We start from the raw sequence: 13,729 nt of genomic DNA on the forward strand, positions 1-13,729 counted from the left end.
TTAAAGTTATAAGCTGGCATAATAAGGCAGATTATACAATTTCTCCTAAGCCTCTCATATCTGCATCTGATCTGACTCCAGTGTGTTGAACGCAGCAGAATCACTAAAACCCTTTGATCAGAATTCCAATTTATTTTTCTTTGGTTAATCCAGACATAGAACTTAATCAAACTATATATATATATATATATATATATATATATATATATATATATATATATTGATTACATAATGTTGCCGGGTTCAGCTGCATGTCTCAAAGATAAGATTTTAAACTGAAATGGTATCAAAGTGGAAGCTTTGCAGCGCCTCGGCTCTACAGAGATGAGAGCAAGGAGCCGTGTAATGTAAACGTGACTCCCTCCAGGGAAACAGATTAGTGCGAGCTACGGTCAGCTGCGTGGTCGCAGCGTTAGTGTGACTCACATCACTGGATGTGGATTAGTGATACAAGTCATACCACTTACATTGAGAGAAGTTATCAGGCCGCTCAGGAAACGCATCAGCTCTTTTCTGTGGCTGCTCTCAGTGCAGAAGAGTTTCACCAGCTCCCTGAAACACACACACACACACACACGATTACAATGTATAGCAAGTAAAGTTGTGTACTGTATACAAGGCAGCTCATAGCAGTGACTATCAAATGGAATTGATCACAAGTCCTTTGCTCATAATGTATCACGTTAGATTTCTCCTTCATAGGACAGTATCACTTATACGAACAGGTAGCATTTAAAAAAGGTTCTCTACACAACACTCAGACAAATCATATGGCAGCTGACATTTATGTATATGTAAGCTCTTATATGGACTGACCTAGAAGTAATATTTAGGTTTTATGTTTCCGGGGCTTTTATTGTGAAGGTGAAAACAGTACTGACAGCGTTAGGGCTGTTAGTACTGTTGCTGTTGACACGTTAGCGCTGTCAGCACTGTTGCTGTTGACACGTTAGCGCTGTCAGTGCTGTTGACACGTTAGCGCTGTCAGCACTGTTGCTGTTGACACGTTAGCGCTGTCAGCACTGTTACTGTTGACACGTTAGCGCTGTCAGCACTGTTGCTGTTGACACGTTAGCGCTGTCAGCACTGTTGCTGTTGACACGTTAGCGCTGTCAGCACTGTTGCTGTTGACACGTTAGCGCTGTCAGTACTGTTGCTGTTGACATGTTAGCGCTGTCAGCACTGTTGCTGTTGACACGTTAGCGCTGTCAGCACTGTTGCTGTTGACACGTTAGCGCTGTCAGTACTGTTGCTGTTGACACGTTAGAGCTGTCAGTACTGTTGCTGTTGACACGTTAGAGCTGTCAGCACTGTTGCTGTTGACACGTTAGCGCTGTCAGCACTGTTGCTGTTGACACGTTAGCGCTGTCAGCACTGTTGCTGTTGACACGTTAGCGCTGTCAGCACTGTTGCTGTTGACATGTTAGCGCTGTCAGCACTGTTGCCGTTGACACGTTAGCGCTGTCAGCAGTGTTGCCGTTGACACGTTAGCGCTGTCAGTACTGTTGCTGTTGACACGTTAGCGCTGTCAGTACTGTTGCTGTTGACACGTTAGCGCTGTCAGCACTGTTGCTGTTGACACATTAGCTGTCCGTACTGTTGCTGTTGACTTGTTAGCGCTGTCAGCACTGTTGCTGTTGACACGTTAGCGCTGTCAGCACTGTTGCTGTTGACACGTTAGCGCTGTCAGCACTGTTGCTGTTGACACGTTAGCGCTGTCAGCACTGTTGCTGTTGACACGTTAGCGCTGTCAGCACTGTTGCTGTTGACACGTTAGCGCTGTCAGCACTGTTGCTGTTGACACGTTAGCGCTGTCAGCACTGTTGCTGTTGACACGTTAGCGCTGTCAGCACTGTTGCTGTTGACACGTTAGCGCTGTCAGCACTGTTGCTGTTGACACGTTAGCGCTGTCAGCACTGTTGCTGTTGACACGTTAGCGCTGTCAGCACTGTTGCTGTTGACACGTTAGCGCTGTCAGCACTGTTGCTGTTGACACGTTAGCGCTGTCAGCACTGTTGCTGTTGACACGTTAGCGCTGTCAGCACTGTTGCTGTTGACACGTTAGCGCTGTCAGCACTGTTGCTGTTGACATGTTAGCGCTGTCAGCACTGTTGCCGTTGACACGTTAGCGCTGTCAGCACTGTTGCCGTTGACACGTTAGCGCTGTCAGTACTGTTGCTGTTGACACGTTAGCGCTGTCAGTACTGTTGCTGTTGACACGTTAGCGCTGTCAGCACTGTTGCTGTTGACACATTAGCTGTCCGTACTGTTGCTGTTGACTTGTTAGCGCTGTCAGCACTGTTGCTGTTGACACGTTAGCGCTGTCAGCACTGTTGCTGTTGACACGTTAGCGCTGTCAGCACTGTTGCTGTTGACACGTTAGCGCTGTCAGCACTGTTGCTGTTGACACGTTAGCGCTGTCAGCACTGTTGCTGTTGACACGTTAGCGCTGTCAGCACTGTTGCTGTTGACACGTTAGCGCTGTCAGCACTGTTGCTGTTGACACGTTAGAGCTGTCAGTACTGTTGCTGTTGACACGTTAGAGCTGTCAGCACTGTTGCTGTTGACACGTTAGCGCTGTCAGCACTGTTGCTGTTGACATGTTAGCGCTGTCAGCACTGTTGCTGTTGACACGTTAGCGCTGTCAGTACTGTTGCTGTTGACACGTTAGCGCTGTTAGTACTGTTGCTGTTGACATGTTAGCGCTGTCAGCACTGTTGCTGTTGACACGTTAGCGCTGTCAGCACTGTTGCTGTTGACACGTTAGCTGTCCGTACTGTTGCTGTTGACACGTTAGCGCTGTCAGCACTGTTGCTGTTGACACGTTAGCGCTGTCAGCACTGTTGCTGTTGACATGTTAGCGCTGTCAGCACTGTTGCCGTTGACACGTTAGCGCTGTCAGCACTGTTGCCGTTGACACGTTAGCGCTGTCAGTACTGTTGCTGTTGACACGTTAGCGCTGTCAGCACTGTTGCTGTTGACACGTTAGCGCTGTCAGCACTGTTGCTGTTGACACATTAGCTGTCCGTACTGTTGCTGTTGACTTGTTAGCGCTGTCAGCACTGTTGCTGTTGACACGTTAGCGCTGTCAGCACTGTTGCTGTTGACACGTTAGCGCTGTCAGCACTGTTGCTGTTGACACGTTAGCGCTGTCAGCACTGTTGCTGTTGACACGTTAGCGCTGTCAGCACTGTTGCTGTTGACACGTTAGCGCTGTCAGCACTGTTGCTGTTGACATGTTAGCGCTGTCAGCACTGTTGCTGTTGACACGTTAGCGCTGTCAGTACTGTTGCTGTTGACACGTTAGCGCTGTTAGTACTGTTGCTGTTGACATGTTAGCGCTGTCAGCACTGTTGCTGTTGACACGTTAGCGCTGTCAGCACTGTTGCTGTTGACACGTTAGCTGTCCGTACTGTTGCTGTTGACACGTTAGCGCTGTCAGCATTGTTGCTGTTGACACGTTAGCGCTGTCAGCACTGTTGCTGTTGACACGTTAGCGCTGTCAGCAGTGTTGCTGTTGACACGTTAGCGCTGTCAGCACTGTTGCTGTTGACACGTTAGCGCTGTCAGCATTGTTGCTGTTGACACGTTAGCTGTCCGTATGGGCTGTCAGTATTTTGTATTGAGCACCTGACACTGTGTACTTGCCAGTTGTTGATACTTTGGGCAACTTTCCACAGACACACACTAACCTCTACCAATAAAAGATTCAGATACCCACTAAACTAAACACTAAAGATTTAGTTCAAAAAACCTGCTGTCGGTTTCCTATTATTCTTTATTATTCTTCCTATTATTCTGTCACAGTTCGGAGTAGATTAGACATTACCAGAACATCATGCTGACTTTGGCCAGTCCCTGTGGTGTGAATGTGTTAAAGCATTGTGGGAAAGGCTTACGATTGCTGTGCTAATTTCTCAATGTAATGGAGGTTATAACATAGGAAGAAGATGGTTTTAAAGCAAAAAGAGGACAGAAGTGAGTTTTGGCACTCAATCCATCACACAAACCTGCAGATGTCCAGCTTGGCTGCGAGGTGATCTTTCTGGATGTAGAGCTCCTTCTCATCCTTCAGCAGACAGATCACATCCTGCAGCTCCACCAATGCATCCTCACTATCAGCCACATGCAGCTGGTAGCGAATGTACAGTTTACCCACCTGTAAGCAGGTGTGTAGGAAGGAGAATGTGGAAAAGGGCTCATGATAAATAATTCCTTTATATGGGTGTGTTTAACAAGGCCTCAGTCTAATCAATATGCTAGAACCGAATAAGGCAGTTTTGAACTGCTCTAAACCAATTAGATGTGATCTTCTGACCTGTGCGAAGTGAAGTCGCTTGATTTTTTCTCCAATGTTGTTGTGGATCAGCTCTGAATATACTTCAGCCAGCTCGTCGTGGTGGTACAGGAACCTCTGGATGTAGGGCATCACGGAGTGCACCATGGACTGCATGGACGGGCAGGGGCTCAGGCTCTCAGTCTGAGGTTCAGTCTTGACACACTGAGACAGCTGACGGATCCCACAGATCTCCAGGAATAAAAGCCGGTCCATCTCGTTAAAGGCGAGCACGATGTTGGATCGTTCTCCCGGCACGGTCTGACCTGGCAGGCAGTTACACACCGATAGTCTCAACCTCCATGGGTCCTATTGGGATAGGCTGGCATACGTCTTATTGGGTGTGGTGAAGAGTAATCTCTAACCAATGGAAACCAGTGTTTCCCCTACTATTATATTAGGGGGGCGGGGCGCCCCCCTGAGGAAACCACCCGCCCCGCTGTAATTTCCTGTATATCTCCAGATCACAACACGTCATTTAAGGTTCTCTTTCCTAGAGAACAGATCTACACCTGGTTTATTATTAAACAAACTAAAGGCCATATTTTATTGACGGGATCTACATGACAGCTCGTCATTTCTGTCTCTACGTGGTTGCGCGTGAACACTCCTCTGTATTGCGCACGGCGTTGTTCAGCTTCGATGCGCAGAGACACGTGAGCGCACACAGGTGAGCGCTGAGCACCCAGGTGAGCGCTGAGCACCCAGCAGCAGCAGAGAGCGGAGAAAAATATGTTGCATGAAAAGCAGACAACTATATCTGTGTTTTAAATGCTCCCATGTTGAAGATGGCAACAGTAGCTCTCCTGCAATCAGCACCGGAGCAGCTCTCTGAACCCAGAACATCTCTCTGAATCCAGAGCATCTCTCTGAACCCAGAGCATCTCTCTGAACCCAGAGCAGCTCTCCGAACCCAGAGCAGCTCTCTGAACCAGAGCATCTCTCTGAACCCAGAGCAGCTCTTTGAACCAGAGCAGCTCTCTGAACCCAGAGCAGCTCTTTGAACCCGGAGCATCTCTCTGAACCCGGACCAGCTCTCTGAACCAGAGCAGCTCTTTGAACCCAGAGCAGCTCTCAGACCTGCAGCAGCTCTCCTGCTCCAAGTGAAACGAGCCAAAGTGCTGGTGTCTTGTTCCAACAATGAGCTGCTGGCTTCACATGTTACAAAGTACACGGACATCAAACTAAGTCATTAATAAATACATGGAGAAATGCCTGGACTTTGGGGTTAACAGGTTAAGCTGCGCATGCGCGACTTGGCGATTTTTGGCGTTTTGCCAAAAGCCAGTCTCCGCAAAGTCTCCGTCAGGTCGTCTTTTCTGCTGTTCCGTCTCTCAAAACCGGAAAAGATCTCCTCTCAACATGGAGCATGAACTGAGAGCGTCCGTATCAAGTCTACAACTGCATTTTAAAAAGATGTGTAGAGGAAAGCAGCTCACTGCAGCACCAACACTGATACAACCTGATGCTCACATATCTACTCATTCTGTTTTGTTCTGCAATTTGCTTTGAGTTTTCCAAAATGACCTATTTAGTAGTAACTACAGATGATTTATTTTTTGAACAGATAGAACTTTTTTTTTTATTGTTTTAAGTGATTGCAATTTCTTGTTCTTTTTTGTGGTCTGACGGGGCAATTTGGTTAAATGGAAAGTTATTGTTGTTTATTCTGTTATTTATAAAAGCATAGATGGAGTCACAAAATGATGTTATTTACAGAAAAAGTAATGTTTTTGGTGTTTGTGTCATTGTCGGTGTCGTCGAGGTCCCCCCCCCCCCCCCCGAAGCTGTAAACCTAGGGGAAACACTGGAAACATAAAAAAACGTTTTATAAATACAGCAGCGTACCAAAGTTCCCGGTCTTGCTCCTGGGAGCAGTCGTCTTCTCTGCTGCTGGCAGGTTGAGCAGACAGATCTGCTTGTAAGGTTTAAAGATCTTTTCCACCTCTTTGTTGTCAGCAATCATGGGTTTGCGTGCCAGAGTCACCCAGCTGTTATCCTTGGTGGCGAACACCCTCTTCTCAGACACCATACCTGAACACGAGGCAAAGGGACAGCAGGGTCAGTGAAGATACCTCCTTCCATGTCCTGCTTACCCGTCTACTTTTCCTGTTCACAAAGTTATGTTTTCATTCAGTGGTTATGAGTTATGTTTTAAATATCTGCCGATAAGAGGCTGACCATTCAAGGACAGACTTCACTATTCTAAAGCGGTTCCCCTTAAAACCGCATCACCTTTTCCAGCACCCCAGAATAATCCTGTCCAAATCACACTGATCATTTATCTGCATAAAATTCACAAAGCCACACCAAAATGTTATCGTAAAAAACTGCAGAACAGAAATAACAAAGATGTTTCGATGATTTAAATCAGTGCTGCCGTTACATAGTTTCCTCACTAGTAAGCCAGCTGTAACCAAATTGAAGGAGTCATCATCAAAAATGTTTATGTTGGAAATGGAATATCAAGTGATATCCTTATTGGACTTTCAAATGTAAGGGGCTGAGGAGAAGGGCAGTTGCTGGCGCCAGAAGGCTTCACCCAGGCCTCCAGGAGGTGAGATCAGGTGAGGAGAGAGACACACCTGATCTCACCTCCTCGCCAAGAGGGGAACAAAAGGACAGTGAGAGGAGAGATAGCCTTAAGAAAGTGCTGCCGCTAAGTCGGCTCGCGGCTACATTATGAAAGTTAATGTTAAAGCTTTGCGGAACAGATCTCAGCAAGAGCTAGATTATTTATTTACTTTGTTTCTAGTACATATCATTAAAAACCTGCAACTGCCTCTGCCTGCTGCACTGCCATTTATATCTGTGTCCTCCATACAATCCTGTTACACTGAACTCTTAATAATTGTTGTAAATGGTAAATGGACGTGTACTTGTAAAGCGCTTTTCTAGTCTGATGGTGGATTAAGCCAAATGAAACCCACCAGGTTGCTTAACTTCAAGTGCGTCTTAAAGACATAAAAACCTGGATGACCTCCAACTTCCTGTTGTTGAACTCTGACAAGAAGTTATTTGACTTGGCCCAGAACACCTCAGAAATCATCTGCTGATATGTTTCTCTTGATGGCATTGCTCTGGCATCCAACACCACTGTGAGGAATCTCAGAGTTATTTTTCATCAGGACCTGTTCTTTGGCTCCAACGTGAAACACATCTCAAGGACCGCCTTTTTTCACCTACGTAACATTTAAAAAATCCAGCACATCCTGTCTCAAAGCGATGCAGAATCGTTGATCCACAAAGTTGGATCTCTCCAGTTGATCCAGAATGCTGCAGCTTGTGTACTAATAAAGACTAGGAAGAGAGATCACATTACTCCTGTACTAGCTGCTCTCTACTGGCTTCCTGCGAGATCAAGAATTATATGTAAAATCCTTCTCACCTACAAAGCCTTAACTAGTGATGCACCATCATATCTTCAGGAGATCATAGTACCATATTACCCCACTAGAGAGATCATAGTACCATGTTACCCCACTAGAGAGATCATAGTACCATATTACCCCACTAGAGAGATCATAGTACCATATTACCCCACTAGAGAGATCATAGTACCATGTTACCCCACTAGAGAGATCATAGTACCATGTTACCCCACTAGAGAGATCATAGTACCATATTACCCCACTAGAGAGATCATAGTACCATATTACCCCACTAGAGAGATTATAGTACCATATTACCCCACTAGAGAGATCATAGTACCATATTACCCCACTAGAGAGATCATAGTACCATAGTACCCCACTAGAGAGATCATAGTACCATATTACCCCACTAGAGAGATCATAGTACCATATTACCCCACTAGAGAGATCATAGTACCATATTACCCCACTAGAGAGATCATAGTACCATATTACCCCACTAGAGAGATCATAGTACCATAGTACCCCACTAGAGAGATCATAGTACCATAGTACCCCACTAGAGAGATCATAGTACCATATTACCCCACTAGAGAGATCATAGTACCATAGTACCCCACTAGAGAGATCATAGTACCATATTACCCCACTAGAGAGATCATAGTACCATGTTACCCCACTAGAGAGATCATAGTACCATGTTACCCCACTAGAGAGATCATAGTACCATGTTACCCCACTAGAGAGATCATAGTACCATATTACCCCACTAGAGAGATCATAGTACCATGTTACCCCACTAGAGAGATCATAGTACCATGTTACCCCACTAGAGAGATCATAGTACCATGTTACCCCACTAGAGAGATCATAGTACCATGTTACCCCACTAGAGAGATCATAGTACCATGTTACCCCACTAGAGAGATCATAGTACCATGTTACCCCACTAGAGAGATCATAGTACCATATTACCCCACTAGAGAGATCATAGTACCATAGTACCCCACTAGAGAGATCATAGTACCATATTACCCCACTAGAGAGATCATAGTACCATATTACCCCACTAGAGAGATCATAGTACCATATTACCCCACTAGAGAGATCATAGTACCATATTACCCCACTAGAGAGATCATAGTACCATAGTACCCCACTAGAGAGATCATAGTACCATATTACCCCACTAGAGAGATCATAGTACCATAGTACCCCACTAGAGAGATCATAGTACCATATTACCCCACTAGAGAGATCATAGTACCATATTACCCCACTAGAGAGATCATAGTACCATGTTACCCCACTAGAGAGATCATAGTACCATGTTACCCCACTAGAGAGATCATAGTACCATATTACCCCACTAGAGAGATCATAGTACCATATTACCCCACTAGAGAGATCATAGTACCATATTACCCCACTAGAGAGATCATAGTACCATGTTACCCCACTAGAGAGATCATAGTACCATGTTACCCCACTAGAGAGATCATAGTACCATGTTACCCCACTAGAGAGATCATAGTACCATGTTACCCCACTAGAGAGATCATAGTACCATATTACCCCACTAGAGAGATTATAGTACCATATTACCCCACTAGAGAGATTATAGTACCATATTACCCCACTAGAGAGATCATAGTACCATATTACCCCACTAGAGAGATCATAGTACCATAGTACCCCACTAGAGAGATCATAGTACCATGTTACCCCACTAGAGAGATCATAGTACCATATTACCCCACTAGAGAGATCATAGTACCATATTACCCCACTAGAGAGATCATAGTACCATATTACCCCACTAGAGAGATCATAGTACCATATTACCCCACTAGAGAGATCATAGTACCATGTTACCCCACTAGAGAGATCATAGTACCATATTACCCCACTAGAGAGATCATAGTACCATATTACCCCACTAGAGAGATCATAGTACCATGTTACCCCACTAGAGAGATCATAGTACTATGTTACCCCACTAGAGAGATCATAGTACCATATTACCCCACTAGAGAGATTATAGTACCATATTACCCCACTAGAGAGATCATAGTACCATATTACCCCACTAGAGAGATCATAGTACCATAGTACCCCACTAGAGAGATCATAGTACCATATTACCCCACTAGAGAGATCATAGTACCATATTACCCCACTAGAGAGATCATAGTACCATATTACCCCACTAGAGAGATCATAGTACCATGTTACCCCACTAGAGAGATCATAGTACCATGTTACCCCACTAGAGAGATCATAGTACCATATTACCCCACTAGAGAGATCATAGTACCATATTACCCTACTAGAGAGATCATAGTACCATAGTACCCCACTAGAGAGATCATAGTACCATATTACCCCACTAGAGAGATCATAGTACCATATTACCCCACTAGAGAGATCATAGTACCATATTACCCCACTAGAGAGATCATAGTACCATGTTACCCCACTAGAGAGATCATAGTACCATATTACCCCACTAGAGAGATCATAGTACCATGTTACCCCACTAGAGAGATCATAGTACCATGTTACCCCACTAGAGAGATCATAGTACCATATTACCCCACTAGAGAGATTATAGTACCATATTACCCCACTAGAGAGATCATAGTACCATGTTACCCCACTAGAGAGATCATAGTACCATATTACCCCACTAGAGAGATTATAGTACCATATTACCCCACTAGAGAGATCATAGTACCATGTTACCCCACTAGAGAGATCATAGTACCATGTTACCCCACTAGAGAGATCATAGTACCATATTACCCCACTAGAGAGATTATAGTACCATATTACCCCACTAGAGAGATCATAGTACCATATTACCCCACTAGAGAGATCATAGTACCATAGTACCCCACTAGAGAGATCATAGTACCATGTTACCCCACTAGAGAGATTATAGTACCATATTACCCCACTAGAGAGATCATAGTACCATATTACCCCACTAGAGAGATCATAGTACCATGTTACCCCACTAGAGAGATCATAGTACCATATTACCCCACTAGAGAGATCATAGTACCATATTACCCCACTAGAGAGATCATAGTACCATATTACCCCACTAGAGAGATCATAGTACCATATTACCCCACTAGAGAGATCATAGTACTATGTTACCCCACTAGAGAGATCATAGTACCATGTTACCCCACTAGAGAGATCATAGTACCATGTTACCCCACTAGAGAGATCATAGTACCATAGTACCCAGTCAGTTACTGTTCCATATACAACTCAAAGCCCCTAACAACACAAGCCAGTGTTCACACATTCTCACGCACGCACGCACGCACGCACGCACGCACGCACGCACGCACGCACGCACGCACGCACGCACGCACGCACGCACACACACACACACACACACAACAATTCATTTAGTATTCGTTCGTGACGTCCCATGGTAATGGCATTGAAAGACTCTAAGACATGCTGTCAGTCTACATTTCTTACACTGCAGCTATGTGACTGCTGTCAAGTCGCTTCAGAGCTGTCGTGCAGACTGCTGCACTGACAGGTGCTGGATGAAGCCGAGGGCACAAGGAACTTGAACAGTCACATACATTGAAGAGGTAATGAAGGGAGGATTGTGCAACATGAATGTTTATGCATTCCTTACCCTTCAAGGTGCTGCAGTAGCTGGAATTGAGTTTGGACTGATGGATGTTTTCCTGCTCACCAGATACTTGAATTTTACACTTTTGAGCTGTTGAAAACAGAAATATGTACTGTAAACTGATATAGCGTAGCATCAAAGGCAAGGATCAGGGGGAGGACGTAACAGGTCAAGCTGGTCAAGAAGGAGCCAAAGTTGTTAGGCAGAGAGATAAAGAGGTGCAGACAAATGGGACATACAGAGCAAGGACATGTGTGACTCACTGAAACAAAAGACTAAATGTAATCCGTCCTCACCGAGTCTGGCATAGAGCACCGACACATCCTGCAGCACTTCAGCAGTCGGTAAGGGAGAGGAAGAACAGATCAACTCCAACAAGCTGACATACTGCTTCATGTTGGGACTGAGGTCCACATTCAACAGCTACACACACACACACACACACACACACACACACACACACACACACACACACACACACACACACACACACACACACACACACAGTGAGCTTTAGCTGTGCTGTAGTTTACTCTCTGTTCATAAAAACTACAGTTTTATCTCTCAACACATTGCAGTTAAGTGGAGAGAATAGAGGGATAATAGAGAGAGCGAATAGAGAGAGAGAAGAGAGACTAAAGAGAAAGTCTAGAGAGAGAGAATAGAGAGTGACTAGAGAGAATAGAGAAAAGGAATAGAGAGAATAGAGACTAGAGAGAGTCTAGAGAGAGATAATAGAGAGTGACTAGAGAGAATAGAGAAAAGGAATAGAGAGAATAGAGACTAGAGAGAGTCTAGAGAGAGATAATAGAGAGTGACTAGAGAATAGAGAAAAGGAATAGAGAGAATAGAGACTAGAGAGAGAGAATAGAGAGAGAATAAAGAGTGACTAGAGAGAATAGAGAAAAGGAATAGAGAGAATAGAGACTAGAGAGAGAGAATAGAGAGAGAATAAAGAGTGACTAGAGAGAATAGAGAAAAGGAATAGAGAGACTAGAGTGAGAGACTAGAGAGAGAGAATAGAGAGCACATGCAATATTTCTGTAAGTTATTACTACTAATAATAATTAGAATATTATGGACTATGAACTTTTGGGTCCAGCCCTAAAAGAAACCCGTTCACAGTGGAGCAAGAGGTCTTTGTGACTTTAAATAAACAGAAACAGGACCATCCAATCAGTGAGTATATAAAATATGTCTAAAAAGGCGTATGAAACATTCCCCATGGGCAGCCCTCGTGGTTTACCCTGGTGAAGAAGGCCTTCATGCCCTCCAGCGGGCTGTAGAAGGGCGCCAGCACCACGGGGCTGTCTGCTGCTGGAGCCAGAGCTCTGTAGCGCTGGAACACCGCCGTGGGGTCGCTCCAGCACACCTCCTTCAGGTGGTAGAAACGCCCAGAACACCACTCCTCTCGCCTGGGGGAAAGGGAGACGTGTGACCTCAAGCGACAGAATGTAGACGTTAACCTGACACAGGTGAGCACTACCTGTTGTACTCTATGAACACAGCAGGGGTGTGGTGGAACAGCTCCCTCAGGCTGCTCTGGGGACAGTTCATGTTCAGAAAGGCGTAGACGCTGTGGATGTGCTCGACTGTGGACGTGAAACTGGCCCCCTCTAACTCGTCTTCGGGTCGTCTTTGCTCCTGGTCCTCTGCTTGTGGTTTGACACACCACTCCTTCAGGTAGTGGATCAGGACATCCACTGAAACGCTTTGTCTCATTCCTAAAAGAGGGGCCAAGAAAGTGATTCTCAGTCTGCTTCAGGGTTGTTATAGGATAACCCATAACGAGCTCTGGACAACCATAGTACAGACATTTTACCTAGAGCTCCGCTAAACTCGCTGGGGTCCATGTCCACATAACAGACATGAGTCCCCAGGAGGCCGGTGACCTCAGGTGAGCTCAGGTAGACGGAGTTTGGACGGAGGTACTTTCTCTCTCGCTGCTCTCCTTCCATTGGACGATAGGCTGGCACCCATTCAAGACTGCTCAAGAAGTGGCAGAAGGAGGACTTGGTGCTTTTGATTGGTTGTCCATCGCTGTCAATCACCTGAGCTTTGAGGAACTGAGAGTAGCGGTGTCTGGAAGAATAGGAAAGGTACATCATGTTTGGAACAGGTTACTCTCAAAGCGCTCTCAGCAAACAACAACACTGGTATGTTGTTGACAGGAAACAACACAGGATCACTTCTCTCTGACTACAATGCACGGATTACAGGCTGCAGAGGCCGATTCCTCCTGGTGTCACTTGACACAACTCAAAGGGCAGAAGTGTGTGACCTGAATTCTTCTGCACAACACAAAGCCCTGTGTTAATGCTTAGTGAGAAATGCACTGAGCAGTTCTCATCTACC

The 13,729-nt window shown here is 45.3% G+C and overlaps 1 protein-coding gene across 1 annotated transcript in view; it reads right to left on the bottom strand.

Moving 5' to 3' along the window:
* Nucleotides 1–13,729, bottom strand: part of wu:fj29h11 (uncharacterized) — a 57,499-nt gene that overhangs the window by 4,295 nt on the left and 39,475 nt on the right. The window contains exons 34-42 of the mRNA XM_068566944.1: nt 13,197–13,456; nt 12,861–13,098; nt 12,621–12,789; nt 11,671–11,797; nt 11,378–11,464; nt 6,185–6,370; nt 4,319–4,602; nt 4,011–4,159; nt 468–552 (exon numbers count right to left, since the gene is read on the bottom strand). Coding sequence (XP_068423045.1) covers nt 468–552; nt 4,011–4,159; nt 4,319–4,602; nt 6,185–6,370; nt 11,378–11,464; nt 11,671–11,797; nt 12,621–12,789; nt 12,861–13,098; nt 13,197–13,456 — 1,585 coding nt within the window. The remainder of the gene's footprint in view (nt 1–467; nt 553–4,010; nt 4,160–4,318; nt 4,603–6,184; nt 6,371–11,377; nt 11,465–11,670; nt 11,798–12,620; nt 12,790–12,860; nt 13,099–13,196; nt 13,457–13,729) is intronic.

This window comes from Clinocottus analis, unplaced genomic scaffold (assembly GCF_023055335.1).
Source record: "Clinocottus analis isolate CAN_PGR_092001 unplaced genomic scaffold, fCliAna1.0.p SCAF_70, whole genome shotgun sequence".
NCBI classification, from domain to species: domain Eukaryota; kingdom Metazoa; phylum Chordata; class Actinopteri; order Perciformes; family Cottidae; genus Clinocottus; species Clinocottus analis.